Genomic DNA, 18,196 nt, shown 5'->3' with positions numbered 1-18,196 from the left:
AGATTATGACAGCATCCTGTTATTAGACTGTTACAAGTGCTGCTGCTGTAATATTGCACATAATGACTTCTTTTGCGTACATTTAGCTGTGAATGGATCGAGTGTTTCTACACTGTCTTTTTCTGCCGGCACATAAAAGCGTGCAGCTGGTGTTTTTAGCGTTATCTCCGAGTCGCCTCAACACTCGCGTGCTAACTTTTCCCCCTCTCTCCTGCAACACGGTGACAGACTAACTAATCGAATATTCTCTCTTTGAAGCAGCGCCGCTGGATCTATTCATGCGTGAGGCAGGGGGTCTTTGTGTGCGAGTGTGCGCGAACGTTTCGCTGCGTACCCTATGTGGCTTTGTGCACTCACGTGCATGTCTTTGTGCACTTCACTCTGTTTATTTACACTTGTTTGTGGAAGTATTTCTCTGTGTGTGTGTGTGTGTGTGTGTGTGTGTGTGTGTGTGTGTGTGTGTGTGTAGGCGGGGGTTGGATGGAAATGTTGTTTATGTATTTTTATGCAAAGCAATTATGTTGACTTAATTGGGTTTGTTTATGTGGAGAGAGTGTCACCTCCAGTCATGTATTACCGCAGCTATGGACAGACATATAACACACACACACACACACACACTTGTGGAAAGAGCACTTTTCTACTGAGTGATTGAATAATGGGAAGTGTTTCCTCTATAATAAGGGATTTATATTCAATGTGAGTTTTCGGGAGCAGCGACAGAATTGTTTGTACTTCATCATGTGTCATCCTGAGGAAACACTTAGTTTCTTCATATATTCCCACTGAGACGGGTCAGCCCGTACTCTGTAATCTTGAAAACACGCACCGATAGTCATCACAGAACATATGTTTCCCTCATGATTGCACTCGCTGCCTGTCACTCGCTGCACATCGTATCCACAGAAAGACAGAAGCGGCGAGTTTCCCTCGCCTTTCTCCCCGTCATCGTCGCCAGCCTGAATTCGAAGATAAAAGGTTAATTTGCCATCTCTCTCCTTCCTCTGGGCCAAATCAATCCGCCGTAGTCTCTGTCTGCCATTGTCCTAATCAGACTCTCAACTCGCTATTGGATTTCAATGGAACAGGCGCAGCCCAAAGACCCGCACAACCACCTGATCGATGCTCCTGGAATGGTTCCGGTTTTCTATAGGGGATCGCTGCAGCTTTAATGCTTACACAAGGAAGTGGCACGGGGTCCAATGACTTGATATGTCTCCTGGAAGTGCATTTGTCATTTAGCTGATAGTGAATCACAAACAGCTTCATGTGTAGTAATTGTGCTGAGCCCGCTGTGCGTCTGCAAAGGCTAAATTTGGCATCAGACCCTCTGACCCGATCAATCACTGCTCAAGAAACAAAGGCAGTCAAAAAATAACCTTCAGCTTGATACGCAGCCCTTATTGTTTTCCTTTTTTTATTCGTCAATCAAGCGGGAGAAAACTTTTTGAGAACTTTGTCCGTCTGAGACAAAAGCGGACCTTCGGGGCTTAATTGTTGCATCGCTTTTGAAGCAGACAGAAAACAAATATGAATCCGTTTCTGTTTCCTTCAGTTTTTGTGCAGAAAGCGGAATTTAAATGACACTAAACATTTTCTTTGAATGTCAAAGCTTTTCTTAAAACAACAACGTCAAAGATGTCACATCCATGTCCGCAGGTTCAGCCATGGCCCCGCAGAGCTCTGGAAACGGACCCGATGGAGGTCACCTGCCAATCACACGCTCACCTATGGCTCAGGAGAGAGGTATGTCTGTGTGTGTTAGCCCATAAGTCAGCCTACCAGGGGCACAGCTACCCCAGGCTTAAGTTAAAGGACTGGAATCGTTGTTTTACCCAATGTTTAAGGATGTTTTACAGAAACATTTAGTGGCTAGCACACATGCTCTGTACAGTACAGAAATATATATTACAGAAAATCCACATTGTGCATCGGGCTCAGATGAAGAGCTTGTATACTTACAAAGCGGACGATGAAATAGAAATAATTTCTTTCTTTACATGAAACACAGGCGAGCGGTGCAGGAGGATTAGAGGCCGTAACAAACAGAAGACCAAAACGATATCTTAGTGCACCACGGACGAAACCAGCGACTGTAATGAAAGATTTTCTTAGGAAATATGAAGACTTGGAGTTTAAGATGTTAGCAAAGAGATGTAAACAAGTCATTTGACACAGCTACAAAGAAAGACAAAGACAGAGAAAGAACTGTGGGAATTTCCCACTCGCCACAATAGTGAGTGCTTCTCTCTAAGAAGATCATTCCTTCAGCAGTGATTTGTGGTTCTGTTCTAGGAGACCTCGTCGCTCTTCCATGGGCATAACTGAGAAGCTGTAGGCAGGTAGAGCAGCAGGAAGACCTCCAGACCTGAGCAGGCATCCGTGACAACAAGCATCACGCTGCACGACACTAAGGTGGTTTGCAAAGCAGCTTGCAGGCACTGAGCACAGTAGGCTGGCTCAAGCTTATTAAATACTGCCTTAACCTTCTATGATAGGCGACAACCCAGTGGATGCATAGGATGGTATCAGCTAAGACAAATGTGAACAGGGCCAACTGTCCAAACTGGGAGGGGCCTGAAAGCTGAAGGCTCCGCCTCCCATTCTACTGTTAGGCTATGTCTACACTAATCCGGATACATTTGAAAACGGCGTTTCCTCTGAAAACCGCGTCCACACTGTCGTTTTCAGTCGTTTTCACAGAGTTGTGCGTCCACATTGAAACGGTCGAAAACACTTACGTTCCAGATTCGACCTGCCTCATTTCTGTCTGCCACTTATTTACTTTCCACTGAGTTTTTTAAACGGACTCACAATGAGGTGGAGTTGTTGCTGCGAGTAACACAAAAGTACAAAGTTGCAAAAGCGAGTGAGAATTAAAGAATTTGAAGAAAAGCTCTGTGGAGCATGTACAGACTGATATTAGTCTTTAATAGGGCTGTCAAACAGCTGCTGTATAACGCCCTCCGCTGTCTTAGTTTAATTGGTCACATGTCTGCATCACATGACTAAAATGTGTCATCGATTCCAAAAGCCTGCGGTTACGCTGTCCACACTGCAACAAGAAAACGGCGTTTTCAAATGTATCCGCTTTGGAGAGCGTTTTCAAAGAGCTCAGTTTTCCTTGACCAAAAACGCTTAGTGTGGGCGTGGCCTTGAATACTCCAGAAACAACAAGTGAGCCTGCAGTGTGAGAGTGACGATACGAAACACCGAGGTCTTTATGTCGTGATTATTTAAGAAGAAATCTGGATTTGACAGGGAGCCAGTGAAGAGAAGATAATGTGGGAGGAAACCTTCATGTTCCTCTTTCTAGTCCCTGCTGGTTTATCAGGTTTTTAATATTATATGCAAATAAAACAACAAACACTTGTTTGTATATGTTTAAAATATTCTGCACTTCATGTAGTTTACACACACGCAGCATCATGTTTTAACTTCACTCTTATGGTAAAATTGCGGTTGTGTAAAAATGTCACAGTAAACATTGAGATAAGTCTTTCATTCAGACCCGAGCGTGCGCTCTGCCGATGGAGCCACTTCAGCTTTGGCCCCGACTCGCTGCCAAAGGCTCGTAACACGAACGCTCACCCGCAAGCCACATGTGTTGGCCAAACTGCAAAATTGTTTCCAGCAATTATGGCCACTTCTCAACTATTACTAAAAACAGCAAAATTGCTCATGTGAAAAAAAATCTGCATCCACACAACACTGAAAAACCCCTGAAAGAGTGGGATGCAACCTTAATGGAATTACTGCGATGCTCCCTCTCTATCACCCACCAAAGAGCAGTTAACATCACAGAGAGACAGAGGGAGTGGATAGATGAAGACGGAGAGAGCGGGAGCGGCACTGTAAAAGGTTATTTCCCAACATGATGAAATCAAATCGGAAATTTAGTGCTGCTCTCTAATGCCTGTAAACCTCACGCCCTCCCCAGCCCAGTCCAGGAAAACACGGCGAGGTTAACAGGGTTGGCTGTTGTTTTTGCTGTTTCCCTAGCTAGGATTAAACCTCCCACCGCCCCCCCCTCGTCCTCCTCTACACGCACGCCCCACTTTGTTCAAGTGGCTGCCTCCCTAAGAGCCTCTCTCCACTCTTCATTTCCATAAATCCGCTGAATGTCCCTTTTCCCCCCCGCTTTCTCTCGCGTGCTCCGCCGCTCGCCTGTTGTTGTCCAGCTGAGAGCTTCATTCACTTTGCCCGAAAGAGAGAAAGGTTTGTGTGCGTGTTGTGTGTTTGTGTGTGAGTGTGGAGAGCGAACGAAGCAGAGAGACAGAAAAATCCTTGAATGTGTTATTTGCTTTTAGCACTGTCTGCACAATGTTCCTCTCCCCATCCATTTTCCAGGCAATTTAAAGTGCGGTATTACACACTGTATTTTTCTCCTGCTCTCCCAGAATCCCCTTACCCTAATGGAAGCAAAACATTACAATAATGTCCTCGCTCCTTAAACCCAGCACTCGCAGCCTAAGCACTTTCAGGCCCCGATCGCTCTTTCCCTCTGTTACACTGTCTTTCCTCCCACACACACTTTCTCTCTCACTGCCTCTCTTTCTGTCTTGGCCTTCATCTCTTCGCTGCACACACACACACACACACTTTTATTGCTCTCTTTCTCTGTTATCTCCCCCACACACCGAGAAACACAAACACATGTGTGTGTGCGCACACAGCCATCATGCAGTGAAACTTCCATCTCCCTCTCCTCATATTTTCTCATGCTCTCTTAGCAGAAACAAGGAATTAAACAAGTGTCAACTTGCACTTTTCCAACTCTATCGTTTTTCCCTAAACCCCAAACTCGCTAAAGAGTCGGCGCCCATTCAGCAAAGCGGATCGCTATCACAGTTTACAGTCGAGCGGGCCCGATCCATTTACGCCCTAATCTGCAATCCCCCTACCGCACGCGCTCGTTTCCACACCCACGCAACCTCTCTTTTCTCTGAATGGCCGCCCGGCGACCTTTCCGCATTCGCGGTGGATCGGGAGACCTTTCTGTGGGTTTAAAAACCAACGGCGCAGCTTGAAAGAGCGAAGCCCAGGCGAGGATCTCTCCAAATGTCAATTTGAATGGTGCGGGCGAGTTTGGGCCTGAGAGGCTCTGACACATCTATTGACAAAACGGTTTAGAAAAACATAGTAGCTGCGGTCAAATCGCCGGCTATTCTGTGAAGAGTCGAGCAAACGGTTGGCTTTTTTCAACCCTGCGCACAGACTGGGCTGCGTGCGTCTTTCAGAACATGCGTACACTTGACCCTCTGCTTCTGCCCGTGCTAAAATTCTCTGAGCGAGCGAGCCTGTGTCAGCCTGCCGCTTTCTTTATGCGCCGTCTAACACCTGGACCGCGCCGTATTACTCCACAAAGTGTATCTGCGAGTAACAGGAGCCAGCGCTGAGGTAAAAGATTAGGGTCGTTATCAGAACACGGCTCTTTTTACACAAGGAAATTGAATAAATGTCCCACTTTGTTGACTTACACAACCGCTTCAGACAAATCCTCCGCTGGTTCTGCTGCTTTCATGCCTGTTTTTGTGTTTCAGGGTTCAACATGCAGAGGAACCAGGCTGCCTCTCAGTTTGCTTCTCCACAGACCGGACCTCCCATGTCCCCCCACCCATCGCCAGGGGGCCCCCTCTACTCTGGAGTGGGTCCGTACTCCCAGGGTGGCCCCGCGGGCCCTTACGGACCACACGCACCTCAGTATGGACACCAAGGTTGGTGCCTGCTATAATGTGATCGTCTGAAAACATTTAAATGAACAGAAGATTTTGGAATATTTGTTTGTCCTTTATTATTACAGGAAACAAGGATCTCACATAGTTTTCTCACAAGGTGAGAAATTGTAAAGCAGGATGTCGGGCTCAGCTGTGGAAAAGCCTTGAAATCATGATTGTTTAATGTTTTCTAAAACTGGCAATTTCGCGTTACTCTGAGCTCCTAATCTGCCGAAGACATAAGAGCTGATTCACGAGTCTATATTTAGCACGTGTCGGTTTACCAGAAACTCTGTTAAAAGTCGAGCGAGCACGAACGCCTCAAACGCGAGAGTCTAACTTTCAGGCGATAGTTTAAAAAAGCAGAGAAAACTGCGACTGCTGTCAGGCTTCGTGCTGAATTATAATCACGAGAAGCATTAACAGGCCCCACGCTGACTTTAACGGACATCACATTTGTGCAGCAGCCTCTGCTTCCTGACTGGTCCGCTGGGAGGGCGAGTCCAGCCTATCATCCATTCAGAGGGGTTACGCAGGAGTTTGGCCCCAGATTGGAGAGTCACATTTGTCATTTTTGATTACCGCTGGCCTCGCGCTCACCGTCACACCGGGCTTGACTTCGGTGTCACTGGTGTCAAAGACAGTCTGCTAATGAGGAATACAAAAAGAGTCCTTTTGAAAGACGTTTCCATTGGCTGTTTCCTACAATCTCGACGCACACAGCTGTTACAGTCCTCTATCATCCTGTGTGGCAGGTCTCATCGTGGGCATTCAAAGCCAGACTATATTCATGAGACACTTGAACCCTGGACACACCTCTTGGCCCTCCTCGTGATAAGATTATGAGCTCCAGACTGACACGTCACGAGCTTCATCCACTGAATCATGATCTGGAGAAATATCGGCCTCAAAGAAAAATGAGTCGTTTTTTAAAAGAATTGAACATAATGAATCTGTTTTAGCTTCATTTCTTTCAAATACATACAGTCCAGTGTCACACCTGCAGTAGGTTATCATGTCCATAGAGAGAAGCTGAACGTGTTCCTTTAACCGATCGCAACGATGGCTTCCCTCGTTCTGATGGGGGCCGGCCTGTCTTCTAATGAGACACATGCTGTGCATAAAATGAACCAGTTCATTCATGTTTACTGGAGATCTTAGTTTAGAACAAGACGGCTGCAAGAATGAGTCACAAAAACCAGAGGAAGAAGCTTTTTGGAGCAAAATGCACAGCATGCAAACATGAGAGGGCAAATGCTAACAGCTGAAATATTCATCTAGAAACATCTCAAGAGTTAAAAGAATACATAAAGTCGAGTTGCAGATGGACTCTGCAGAGTGCAGCGTGTCTGTCTGAGAGTCTGCAGTCAGCCTCAGTTGGACCACGATTGTTGCCTCCTACCAGGTGACCTGTGCAATCAATTTTCAACCTACAGGCAACCAGTAGGTGATGGGAACTAGTTGCCATCAGTCACCAAATGCAAAAAAAGTTACAATCTGCGGTTTTTTCCTAGTCAAGCAGAGGACTTACTTTTACTGTAGTTTTACTAATGATCAAGATCCTGATAACATATTAGATCACGAGACCGGCTTTCTTATCTCTTTTTGTGCTGTGTGTGTACATATGTCGTCCTGAGGTCACATAAATGTGCAGTGATCAGTGCAGGAAATCCACATCCATCTCTTCCTGAGTATTTATTGTTTCTTTGGCCTCTGAGCAGTAATCAGATCTTCCGCCACATTCTCTCGGCCTGTCTGACGAGCCTTGTGGCGTTCCAGTTGCACTGACCATCAGTCTAAGCTTTTTCAGATTTTTCTCAGGAGAAAAAAAACTTGGAAAAATGACGAGTCTCAGATTCCAGGAAAACTGGAAAAAAAAGAAGTTTGGATCGCTTTGTGTAATTAAACGTTCTGCGCTCGCTTGTTTCTCCAACATGAAACTCCCAGCCAGCCGGCAAACGTCGACATCTGCTGTTGTAGTTCGTTTTCTGCCTTTGGCGCCACACCAGACCAAACATTATGGTATTTTTTTGGTAAATGTGTGTTTTAATGTGTCACCTTGATAAATGCACCCATCCGCGCGTGTGTTTTTCCAAATTTGCGGCGTCTCCCTCGCATTTGTTAATCTTGATTAATAGCCCTAATGCGTTTGGTATTTGGTCCTCCTTCTCCACCCACTCTTATCTCCTAATGTGACTTTGGCTGCGCTGACAGCCCAGTAAGCAGAGAGGAGAAAGAGAAATGAAGTAAGCAGAGAGCAACAGCGAGGCGGTCTAGCCTGCGAGAAGCTCTGGAGGCAGATGAGCGTGAAATCTCACTTGGACGTCAGGAGAGATGTTCCATCAAAATCAGAAGGAGCTGCTCAGACCTGCACATGTGTGCTTCATGCATGCAGATATAGCAAACGTGCAGGTATCCTGGTGTTTTCTTTATGCAAACTTGCTGGAGAGCCAAAGCCAACACCCTTAATTCACCCTTGTCCTGTAATTCTTCAGCTTCCCCCTAATTTACTCCTTTTGTGGCCGTCTGTGGTTATTTTTACAGGTAAACAGCCGAGTTCAGATTACCACTTACGTGCACTTTCACATCATAATGTTTCATATTACTTATTTTTACTTTGATGTAAACTCGTCTTAAGCTTCATATTGAGTCCAGGACATAGCCAGGGCCCCGGTCCTTAGCAGAGCGAACAGGCCAGACAGCTGCTGGTCATTGTTCTTAATGACAGCTCCATCTGCTTCCCTTCCCTCTCCCGAGCGAACCAGCAAATTAGCCAACACAGAAACTAGCTCCAAGTTCCTGAACTCTGCTCTGCTGTTTCTCTTGGCCTGTCTGTGCTGGGAGAGGTTGTTTCCATGTGTAATGGGTAACAGCATTTTGTCTTTCAGCCATTTCTCACACACACACACACTAAAGCAGTTTGTAGCTCAGCAAAATACATAAAACAGTCTGGTGTCTGTAACTTTAAAGGCTACAAGACTGCTTTTGTTGTCCGCGGGTAAACGACTGTAGCTGGACTCGTGTAATCAGCTACATAAGCTCCATCCTGCACACAGTTAATGTGATACATGAGTCTGCCGGAGGACACGGCCTCTCTGCAAATAGTACTTACATATTTTTCTGCTTTTTCAAGCGATCTTTGATCAGATAACACTAACCAGAGGTTTGCTGTTTGTGACTGTGTGTTAGAGCTGTTGCAGTGAGGCGGTCCAAACATTTAAGCTGCTCCGTGTTTATCGTGGTGCTTTGAAAGGCCGCTATATCCCAAGTTTACCTGATCTCAGCTGATATCAGGCTCTCCTCGAGACTCACATGTCCTCAGCAGCTGTTTCCAAGACCTGCACTTGGACACGGTGCAGAGCAGCATGTTGAGAACAGCACACACACACACACACACACACGGGGGAGGAGGATATTATGCTATTACAGGAAAAAGATTCAGAGACTGTCTCAGCTCTGCTTTCTCTCCCACCCATCGCATAGTTCCCTCCACCACATACCCCCCTCCAGGGGTTAAGCACTCCACTGGTAATGACCGTGCTTCAGACAGGACTTTTAAGCCTTGGTGCCTTGCCGGAGCCACAGAGTAATTCAGCCAAAAAAAAAAGAAGAAGAAGAAAGAAAAAAGCCATGACTCAAGCCAATGCCTAAGGGAGCGAGTGGATGTTTTTGGAGGAAATTGACAGTATGTGGAGCTCAGCAGCCCCAAGGCGCACCCCAGCCCGGCTCAGGCTCAGAAACCCTGCCGGGGAAGGTGCTGAGGTGGCTGGTAGAAGATGTGGGGGCCTCAGGCAAGAGGGGATGCTGCAAAAAAAAGAAATATATATATCCATCCCACCAAGCTGTACATGAAAGCTGCAGTGTAACAGTGAGCTGTGTGAAGCAGGGAAGGAATCTGTTTTTTGTGTCTGTATTGACCCGTCTGATGTCAAACATTGGAAGTGCTAAAGCTGATTAAACAGCTTTAAACAGACTTACAGTTATTTTATTAAGTAAAGCAGTTTCATAACGATTCGAGGAGGAAACAGAGACATCCTTGCTTCCTAAAGTATGATTACCGGCTTGATTATACTTGACACACTCCCCGACTAAGCCCCACTCTCCCAGCTCACTCCCACCACATTCACAGAAAGGAAAAGAGGAAAAATGCTATTGAATTTTTGTATTTGTGTTCAGCCACATGTGCACAGCCTGCCCACGCTCCCGTCCTTGGCAGCTCAAGCATGTAGCCATGTAATCTGCATTCCACTCCTCACTGATGGAGTTCACAGGTCCAGAGGGTGCACCATCACACCTCGCTCCGCCGCAGACGGCAGAGCGACCGCCTCGGCCGTTAGCGTCGGCGGGTCCGGCCTGCTGAGGAAGCAGTCGACGGTAATCTGCTCGGTCACGCTCCAGCTCTCCCGCGGGACTGCGGGGATTAAACCCGGCGGAGGATATAGCGTCCAACAAATGCGTGACCGTGCCGGGAATTTCCATGTAATTGTGAACGAAGCACCACGAGCGCTTCTCCTCCCCTCTATCGCGCTATAAATACCACCAAGACTCCCCAAAGGCACAAGTGCTGAGAAGCAGGCGAGAAACCAAGACTGAGCTACAAGGACACGAGAAGGTGCAAATAAGAAATGGCATCCTCCTCGTCCTCCTTGTCCTCCTTTTAGTTTCCAGAGCAGCAGGAGTAACAGTCAGAGTAGGCAGAGCCACGTCTGTGAATGCATTTTAATGCTAACATCGTATGCATGTGCATAATGAAAGCTAGCACTGCACATTTTGAACCTGGTTTCTCGTGCATAAAACCAGAGTCAGAAAAGATGCACATTTTTATATGAATTTCCTGACAGGATGTGCTTTTTTCTGGAAGCATTTGGAAGTTAACATTAAGTTGTACTTTTTTTCTCTTTTCCCCCTGAAGCGTTTTAAATATATCAGCACAGAGTCATTATTGCTTCTCTTTTTTCTAAATTGGACAAAATTTTACCTCAGCAATAATCCATCTTCCCCTTTTAATGTAATCTTACAGCACTTCCAAAGTCATTGAAAGCCCGAATGTCTCTTATGAAAACACCTACTATAGGATTTTGAGGTTGAGCTCTCAGTCATTTTAAAAAGTGGGTTAGCGTGCTATCTGTCCTTGAAGAAGCATTCTGGCTCGGCACCAATCCTTCAGGAAGTGAATCATTCTTGTCAGGACAGAGAAAGGCTCTCATAGGAAAGCTTTACATTAACCCCATCCCGCAGTTACTCTGTCTTTCTGCTGTCAGCCGAGGCGACTGAGCCCACATCACTTTGAATGGTAGTACATCAAAACTGATAAGTTCCCTCAGTGCGGCGTGCCGACTTAATGACACAGTTTTTCAAAACAGATTTAGCTTAGCACCTCGCAAAAAGAAGAAATACTAAGACAGCGAGTGAACACGCTGAGATGGAAAATTCCAGACGCTTCCTCGTTTTTAGGACTTCAGGCAGAAGAATTCAGAGTCCAGATGCTATAAACGAACCCCTGGAATAGATGGCGGGCGGCCATGACGTGGGTCCCATCAGCCGTCCAGAGAGGGTGAGAGAGGTTGCTGACCGGGGCCTTGTTCATCCAGCTGAGCAGTCGGGCTGCAGGGCACCGCTCCCAGGATTTTCCACAGCGTCTCCGCTTCATTATGAGTGGAAGAAACGTGGAAATGCGTGTTTCAGTGCTCGCAAGGTCTCCAAAGTATTACACATGCATTCACACAATCAAGCAGATGCACGCACGCACACACACACACACAGAGCGCACCATACATATCCTCCTGTGTTCGTTAGCAGGCATCCTTTCTTCCTGAACGCTTCCCTATTATAGCCCCAAAACCCTTGACAGGTGTCAGCTGTACTCAGCTCACCGACTCACCAGAGCCTCCCCACAAATAATCCGCTTTTTCTTTTCCCATCTCCCACAGTAGATTTCATCACAATTTCTGGACAAATTCAGGCGGAGTTGCTGACTTTTATGGGAAAGACTTTTATTTTGATTCAGTATAAATCCTATCTCGGGGGTTGGCGGGTGGGAGCGTTTCCCCCTCCCTCGCAGTCTGTCTGTCTTCCTCTCTTTCCGCCCCCTCGTGCTCCCTCCATCTCTGTTGGACAAGCGGTCTTATGTCGTGTGGAAAGTGTCTTTGCCGAAGCAGCTCGAGGACACTGTGAAGCCATTACCATATTCAGTATCGCTCTTCCCCCCCCCCCGTGGAACATTGTCATCTAACTTTCCCTCGTTTGAGCGCACAGAAAAGCCTTCAGGTTTTAAAGAGACTTGATCCCCTTTTCCAGACATATTCTCAGGGGATTACGCAGTGAGGCCCAACTAAAGCACCCTTAATCAAATCAAAATAAATAGCCCCCTTCACAATGGAAGATGCCACTTTTCTATTTTGCGGGGGATTTGTCCCCTGTGGAAAAATCTCAGTGCCCAAATAGGGAATACGCTGTTATGCGCGCTGCGTGCCGTGGGTGTGGACGGCTCTCACATGTATAGGTGCCTGCTGCTGTGTCTGCTGCATGCGCGTGTTGTCTTTCAGCTGTTATTGAGGCTGGAGTCGAGCGAGGCTTTTAAAGCCAAAATGGAGGGGTTTAAGTGTGCCTTAGGAAAGCTCCTGGCATCGTGGCTGCGTGGCACTCCAGGGCAGCAAGAAAGCATTTACTGCAGATTAGAGCTCCTCTCAAGTGTTTCACAAAGTCAGCCTTAAGCTCGCCAATTGTTCCCAGGGCCACACAACTCACCGGGCCACACCTCAGAGAGGGTCTCCTCGCATACACAGGTTGGCGGCGGCCGTGAATCACGGTGTAATCCCGCTCTTTACGCTCCGCGGCTGTCGCGGCATTATTTTCTTGATGGATGAAATTGCTGTATGTGTCACTGTGGTAGGTATATGAGTACCAGCTGACAAGCACACCCCATTTGTCTCAAATGAGGTGATTGATAAGACCCATCTGCAGCTCCAGTTTGTCATCATCATCATCATCATCAACTTTATTTATAAAGCACTTTAAAACAACCACAGCTGACACAAAGTGCTGTACACTGGAACTGTAAAATAAAATTACATGAGATATAAATAAAAAACAAATAAAAAAAGAGTGAAATCATTAATTAAATAACTACTTCAATTAAAAGAGAAACTAAGTCTCACTGAGGTTAAAAGCCAAGGAATAAAAGTGGGTTTTAAGATGTGATTTAAAAGTGGACAGTGACGGGGCCTCTCTAACATGCATGGGCAAATTATTCCATAATTTTGGAGCCACAATAGAGAAGGCCCCGCCCCCTCTGAGCTTCCTCCTGGATCTCGGTACCTCCAGGAGCAGCTGGTCAGCTGACCTGAGAGACCGACAGGGTATGTGGGGATGAAGAAGCTCAGAGACGTAAGGCGGGGAAAGACTGTGAAGGCATTTAAAAACAAACATAAGAATTTTAAAATGAACTCTAAAAGACACAGGCAGCCAGTGCAGAGAGGCTAGCACGGGGGTTATATGCTCTCTTTTTCGAGTTCCTGTTAGGAGTCGTGCAGCCGCATTTTGAACCAGCTGCAGACATGAGAGCAACGACTGACTGACCCCCACATAAAGTGAGTTACAGTAGTCCAGGCGGGAAGAAATAAAAGCATGGATCACTGTTTCAAGGTGCTGCCTCGAAAGAAAAGATTTTACTCTTGCCAGTCGCCTTAAATGATAAAAACAGGACTTCACTGCTCTGATTTGGTTGTCCAATTTAAAATCACTGTCCAACTTAAAACCAAGGTCAGTAACAACAAGTTTAAAATAGACTTCCAGGGATCCTAAATCAACAGAGGTGGACTCACAGGGACCACTGGATCCAAACACCAACACTTCTGTTTTCTTTTCATTAAAATTTAAAAAGTTTAGAGCCAACCAAGCTTTAATGTCATCTAGACATGTCAAGAGAGGTTTTATGGAGATGCCATTCTTGTGTTTTAGTGACAAATAAATTTGGCAGTCATCGGCATAACAATGAAATGAGATCCCATGCCTTCTAAGGATAGAACCCAGAGGCAGTAGATACAGTGAAAAGAGCAGTGGCCCTAAAATTGAGCCCTGTGGGACGCCGCATGACAGAGGAACAGAAGACGATTCGTAACCGAGAAGGCTGACAGAGAAAGTTCTATCTGATAAATAAGACCTAAACCAATTAAGTGCAGTGCCACCAATACCCACTACATCATGTAATCGAGAAATGTGAATATTGTGGTCTACGGTCTCAAAGGCAGCAGTTAGGTCAAGCAAGACAAGAACAACATGGTTACCAGAATCACATGCCAGAAGGATGTCATTAAAAACCCTTAATAATGCAGATTCTGTGCTGTGAAGGGTTTTAAAACCTGATTGAAAAACCTCAAAGATTCCATTTTCATCTAGAAAATCTTTCAGTTGACTAAAAACGATTTTCTCTAAAACCTTGGAGACTAAAGGCAGATTGGAAATAGGCCTATAGTTCGCTAAAACTGTGTGATCAAGGCCAGGTTTCTTAAGCAGTGGCTGTACTACTGCATGTCTGAAATTTGCAGGAACCATACCAGAAGACAGACTGCTGTTAATAATGTCACTGAAGCTATTTTGTGCCGTTCTCATAGCCAAATCGTGGAATTTAGGAGGACGTCTGAAACGACAGCGAGCCATGTTTTACGTTTCAGGGACACCGTCTGTGTAGCTTCTGATTTTCTGTGATCTTAATGAGCTTTTGTTGGCTGATTCACATGTCGTCTTCTTCCAGGCAACTACCCACGGCCCTCCAACTACAGCGGCACAGCCAGCACCGGCTACAGTGGCCCCGGCCCTGGCATAACCAACAGCCTGGGCATGAACGCTACCAGCCCCATGCACGGTCAGGGGCCCGGCCAGCCCATGCCCGGAGGACGCGGCCACGGCCCAGGCAGCCAGAACAGGGTGTACCCGGCCATCGGTCCCACTTCTCCCAGCGTACCCCAGCCAGCTGGGCCCGGGATGGGTCCCCCTTCTTTGGGTAGCTCTAACCGCAAGATCCAGGAGGCAGCAGCGGCTGCCGTGCCAGGATCTGCCAACTCAGTGCACAACAGGTAAGAGCGCGGCAAGGGCTCCGGCTGCAAACTCAGCACATTAGTTGTGCATATGCTGCATGTGAGTTAGTGAATGTGCATGCGAGCTAACGTATCCCAGCTGTAGCTGTAAGTGGTCTTGATGGTGAAAAATGTATTTTAGTGCGAATTGTGCCGTATGGTTACTGTACGCTACAATTCTGGGCCGTCGAGCTTCTCTGCCGTGCGTTAGCGTCTAACGAGAGGCATCGATCTGCCGGTCGTCTGTGTGCTGAAAAGCCCCGCAGAGGCTTTCTGAGCCAAACACTTTCTTTTTCTCTGAGACTCTTTTCAGACGTGCAGGCAAGAGTTGTTCTCAGGGGTTCCGCTCTTCTATGAGCCACTTGTGCAACTGTCCCTATTTTCACACATCTCATAAAGTACCTGACATTTTGATATCTGGCTCTGTGCACCGAGTGCCATTTCCTTGCAAAAAGAGATATATTGGCACGAGAGCAGGCAGCGCGGTCTCGACGCAGCACCGTCGAAACATAAGAGAAGAAAAATGCAAACTGACTGTAAAAACACCAGAGACCGCAGTGACACCGAGCACCTTAACGCACATGCACAGCTCTTTGAAGCTCTAACAGCGTGTGAGTTCAGGGTATTATTTTCCATCAGGGCGGGAGCTCTGACTGTACGAGCGCTCGCAGTGTTGGAGGCAGAGGGGTTGTTGTGGGATTGTGTGGGCAGTAAACTTTCGCTGAACCCTGCCGGGGGAACTTGTGAAAACATCGCAGTCTTCTGAGAGGAAAGATGGCTTTCTGCATTCGCGCCATTCTGGGTGCGCTTTTCCTAACAAATGCATCATGGGAGCAGCCTCGGCGGCGCTCAGATTAGCGTTTGCCAGTGTTCATCGTGTGGGTTTCTCTTTTCTGTCGGCGGTCTGCAGGACGCCTCTGTGCGCGAGGCCCCCGGCCCAGACGCAGCCCACCTCCACCCGCTGGCCCACACCCCACCATTCCTCCACCTGTCCACCGCCTTCACCCCCACCCCGACCTCATCCTCCATGCATCCATTCGCATCAACATAGGTAGGTCCACGTCCATCACCACACTTGTGTGTGTGCGTGCCTTAAAATCAGTTTGTGTGTGGAAGTCGGTGTGTCATGTGACCGAGCCGCGCTAAAACGACCATGGTGGCTTTTCTCGGCGCTGCGTCTGACAGCAAAACAAGAAGAGTCATCATCATTACCATTGTAATTGCTATCATCACCTTCATCATCATCATCACTGTAGTCATCACAGGCTTCTCTTAGTCACTCTAATGGCAACAACAAGTGAGCGCCCCAGTATCTCACACACACACACACACACACACACACACACACACACACACTCTCACACACACACTGAGATACTCGGGGCTGCGTGCACTGTAACAGCATCGTGGGGGGAAAGGCAGGGGAGGGGAGGAGTCTGACAGGGGGGTGATTAATTGCGTGCATCCGGGAGGCCCAATGCTGTCCACACACACACACACACACACACACACTCACTCCCTTGCAGCAATGCAAATGCTACTCGAGCCGTTAAGAGATGGCTGAGTTGTCAATAAGAAGTGGCACGACATGATCCCCACTGCTGGGACCAATCAGACGGCCTGTCAGTCTCCCCTCAGACAGCAGCGAGGTGTCGCTGGCTGCGGTGGGCCTCTCTCGCTCTCTCGCAGCGTGTTTACAAATCTGCCTGTAAAGTCTGTTCACGTCTTCATCTGTGTCTCAACCTATTTTGATTTATTGTCAGCTGTGCGAGTATCCGCGGGCTCCTTCATTTGCCGTTTCATCTCCATCTCCAGCATTAAGCCATCTTTAATGTGTGTTTTTCCTTCTTTCGCTGCACTGCAAAGATCACACTGGAAGCAAAGAGTCCGGTGCAGTGACAGCCGTCTCCTTTTGATTCTGCTCTTTGAAACGTGTGCCGGCTCGCCAGTCGTTAGCGTTTATTTAAACCGCAGCATCACTTCCACGGCGCTGGAGAAAATAATGGAGCAGACGCCGGATGCTTAGAACAACAAAAGACTTTTATGAACTAGCTAGTGTTAAAAAAGAGAAATGTGCCAACAAATGAAACTATTGGTTTCCAAAGCAGATCGGTGTTCACAAATGTGAATAATCTGCCGCCTTCTTTATTTAGAATACCGAGTTGTTCGGATAAAAACGTAAATTAGTCTCCTCTGCTGGCAGAAGTGTGTTTTTGACTTATTTCAGACTAAAATGTGCCAGAATGTTTTGTCGTGATGGACATTTTTGCAGAGCGCCTGGCGCCTGTCTCACCTTCGCTGTTGTTCTCATCTGCTGTCGATCATTCCGATCCTTTCATCCCTCTTCGTCTGCTCCTCTTCCCTCTCCTCCCACCTGTTTCGCTCTTTTTTACCAACTGTATCGCCCTCTTTGTCTCCGTGCAGCTCTGTTCTCCTACCCAGACTGTTTTATCTCGCTCAGTCTTTCTTCCTCCCAATTTGCTTTTTCTTCTCCGCTGTCTCCAGCACAGCCTTGTTATGTTTTTCTTCCTCAGATCCCACTTTAGAACATCTGAGGGAGAACAGGAGAAAATTGGCCTCCGAAAAACCTGCAGTTAAAGGCTCCAGCACCCTGTTTGCGCTCCAGAGCTCAGTGCAACATTGTGAAACATTGTCAAACCCGGTTCTTCTCTGTCTGAGAAACAAGTTGTTAGTCATACCGCGTGTCTAGTTTTGCTCTTTGATGCATTAACCGGGACTGCCACAGTCACCCGCTTCCAACCTTCCAAATCAGGGGCTAGTCGAGCAGTGAGATCACTGACTGGTCTCTGCTTCCTTTCCTCTTTTCCTTTAACACATGCCTTCACTACATCTCCACTAATAATCCTCCACATTTCTGCCTCTTATGCCTCATCTTCGTCCTCTGCTGGCTCACGCACTCTGGCTTCATTACACCAACCAACAGAATTTTGAAGAGAGGGCCGCGTGCAGCTGCAGGTTGGAGCTGCGTTTAAATCTTTGCAAAGTGTACAATAGGGAGCGTTCCCCCCCCCCCCCCCCCCCCCCCCGAGCCTTCCACGAATCAGAAACAAATGTTGCACTTTTGTGGGTCTGAGTCAGAGTCGAGGGATGTTCCTGTTGAACCTCATAATAAAGTTTGGTGACGATGCAGTTCAGTGGGTCTCATGGAGAACGCTGAGGTGAAAAGTTTACGTTCAAATAAGGCGAGTGAGGTCGGAGTGTGTTTGGAAAAATGCACCAGTACACTTTTTTTTGGGGGGGGGGGGAGATTGATGTTAGGGATTTTTCGTTTTTGGAAAAGAGGCAAACACAAAGTATTAAAAGGTATAAGCTTTTCTTGGCAGCAGCTTCTGAGGACAGAATTGGGTTTTCAAATGACTTTCCAACGCTGCTGGCGACACTCTA

The 18,196-nt window shown here is 47.1% G+C and overlaps 1 protein-coding gene across 7 annotated transcripts in view; it reads left to right on the top strand.

Annotated features, from left to right (window-relative positions):
* Window positions 1-18,196, top strand: part of LOC147306597 (AT-rich interactive domain-containing protein 1B-like) — a 190,671-nt gene that overhangs the window by 149,692 nt on the left and 22,783 nt on the right. For 5 of the 7 annotated variants that reach the window (XM_086275348.1, XM_086275344.1, XM_086275345.1 and 2 more), the window contains 4 exons: window positions 1,660-1,746; window positions 5,544-5,717; window positions 14,470-14,791; window positions 15,702-15,842. In XM_086275348.1, the coding sequence (XP_086131474.1) occupies window positions 1,660-1,746; window positions 5,544-5,717; window positions 14,470-14,791; window positions 15,702-15,842 (724 nt within the window). The remainder of the gene's footprint in view (window positions 1-1,659; window positions 1,747-5,543; window positions 5,718-14,469; window positions 14,792-15,701; window positions 15,843-18,196) is intronic. The other 2 variants (XM_086275347.1, XM_086275346.1) reach the window with 1 other exon arrangement.

Source organism: Aulonocara sp. 'chitande type north' Nkhata Bay, linkage group LG19 (assembly GCF_057382095.1).
Source record: "Aulonocara sp. 'chitande type north' Nkhata Bay isolate Kocher_YH1m ecotype deep benthic linkage group LG19, A_spYH_male_GT1.1, whole genome shotgun sequence".
NCBI classification, from domain to species: Eukaryota; Metazoa; Chordata; class Actinopteri; order Cichliformes; family Cichlidae; genus Aulonocara; species Aulonocara sp. 'chitande type north' Nkhata Bay.
The sequence above is the reverse complement of the archived record's forward strand: the minus strand, read 5'-3'. Positions and strand labels throughout refer to the sequence as shown.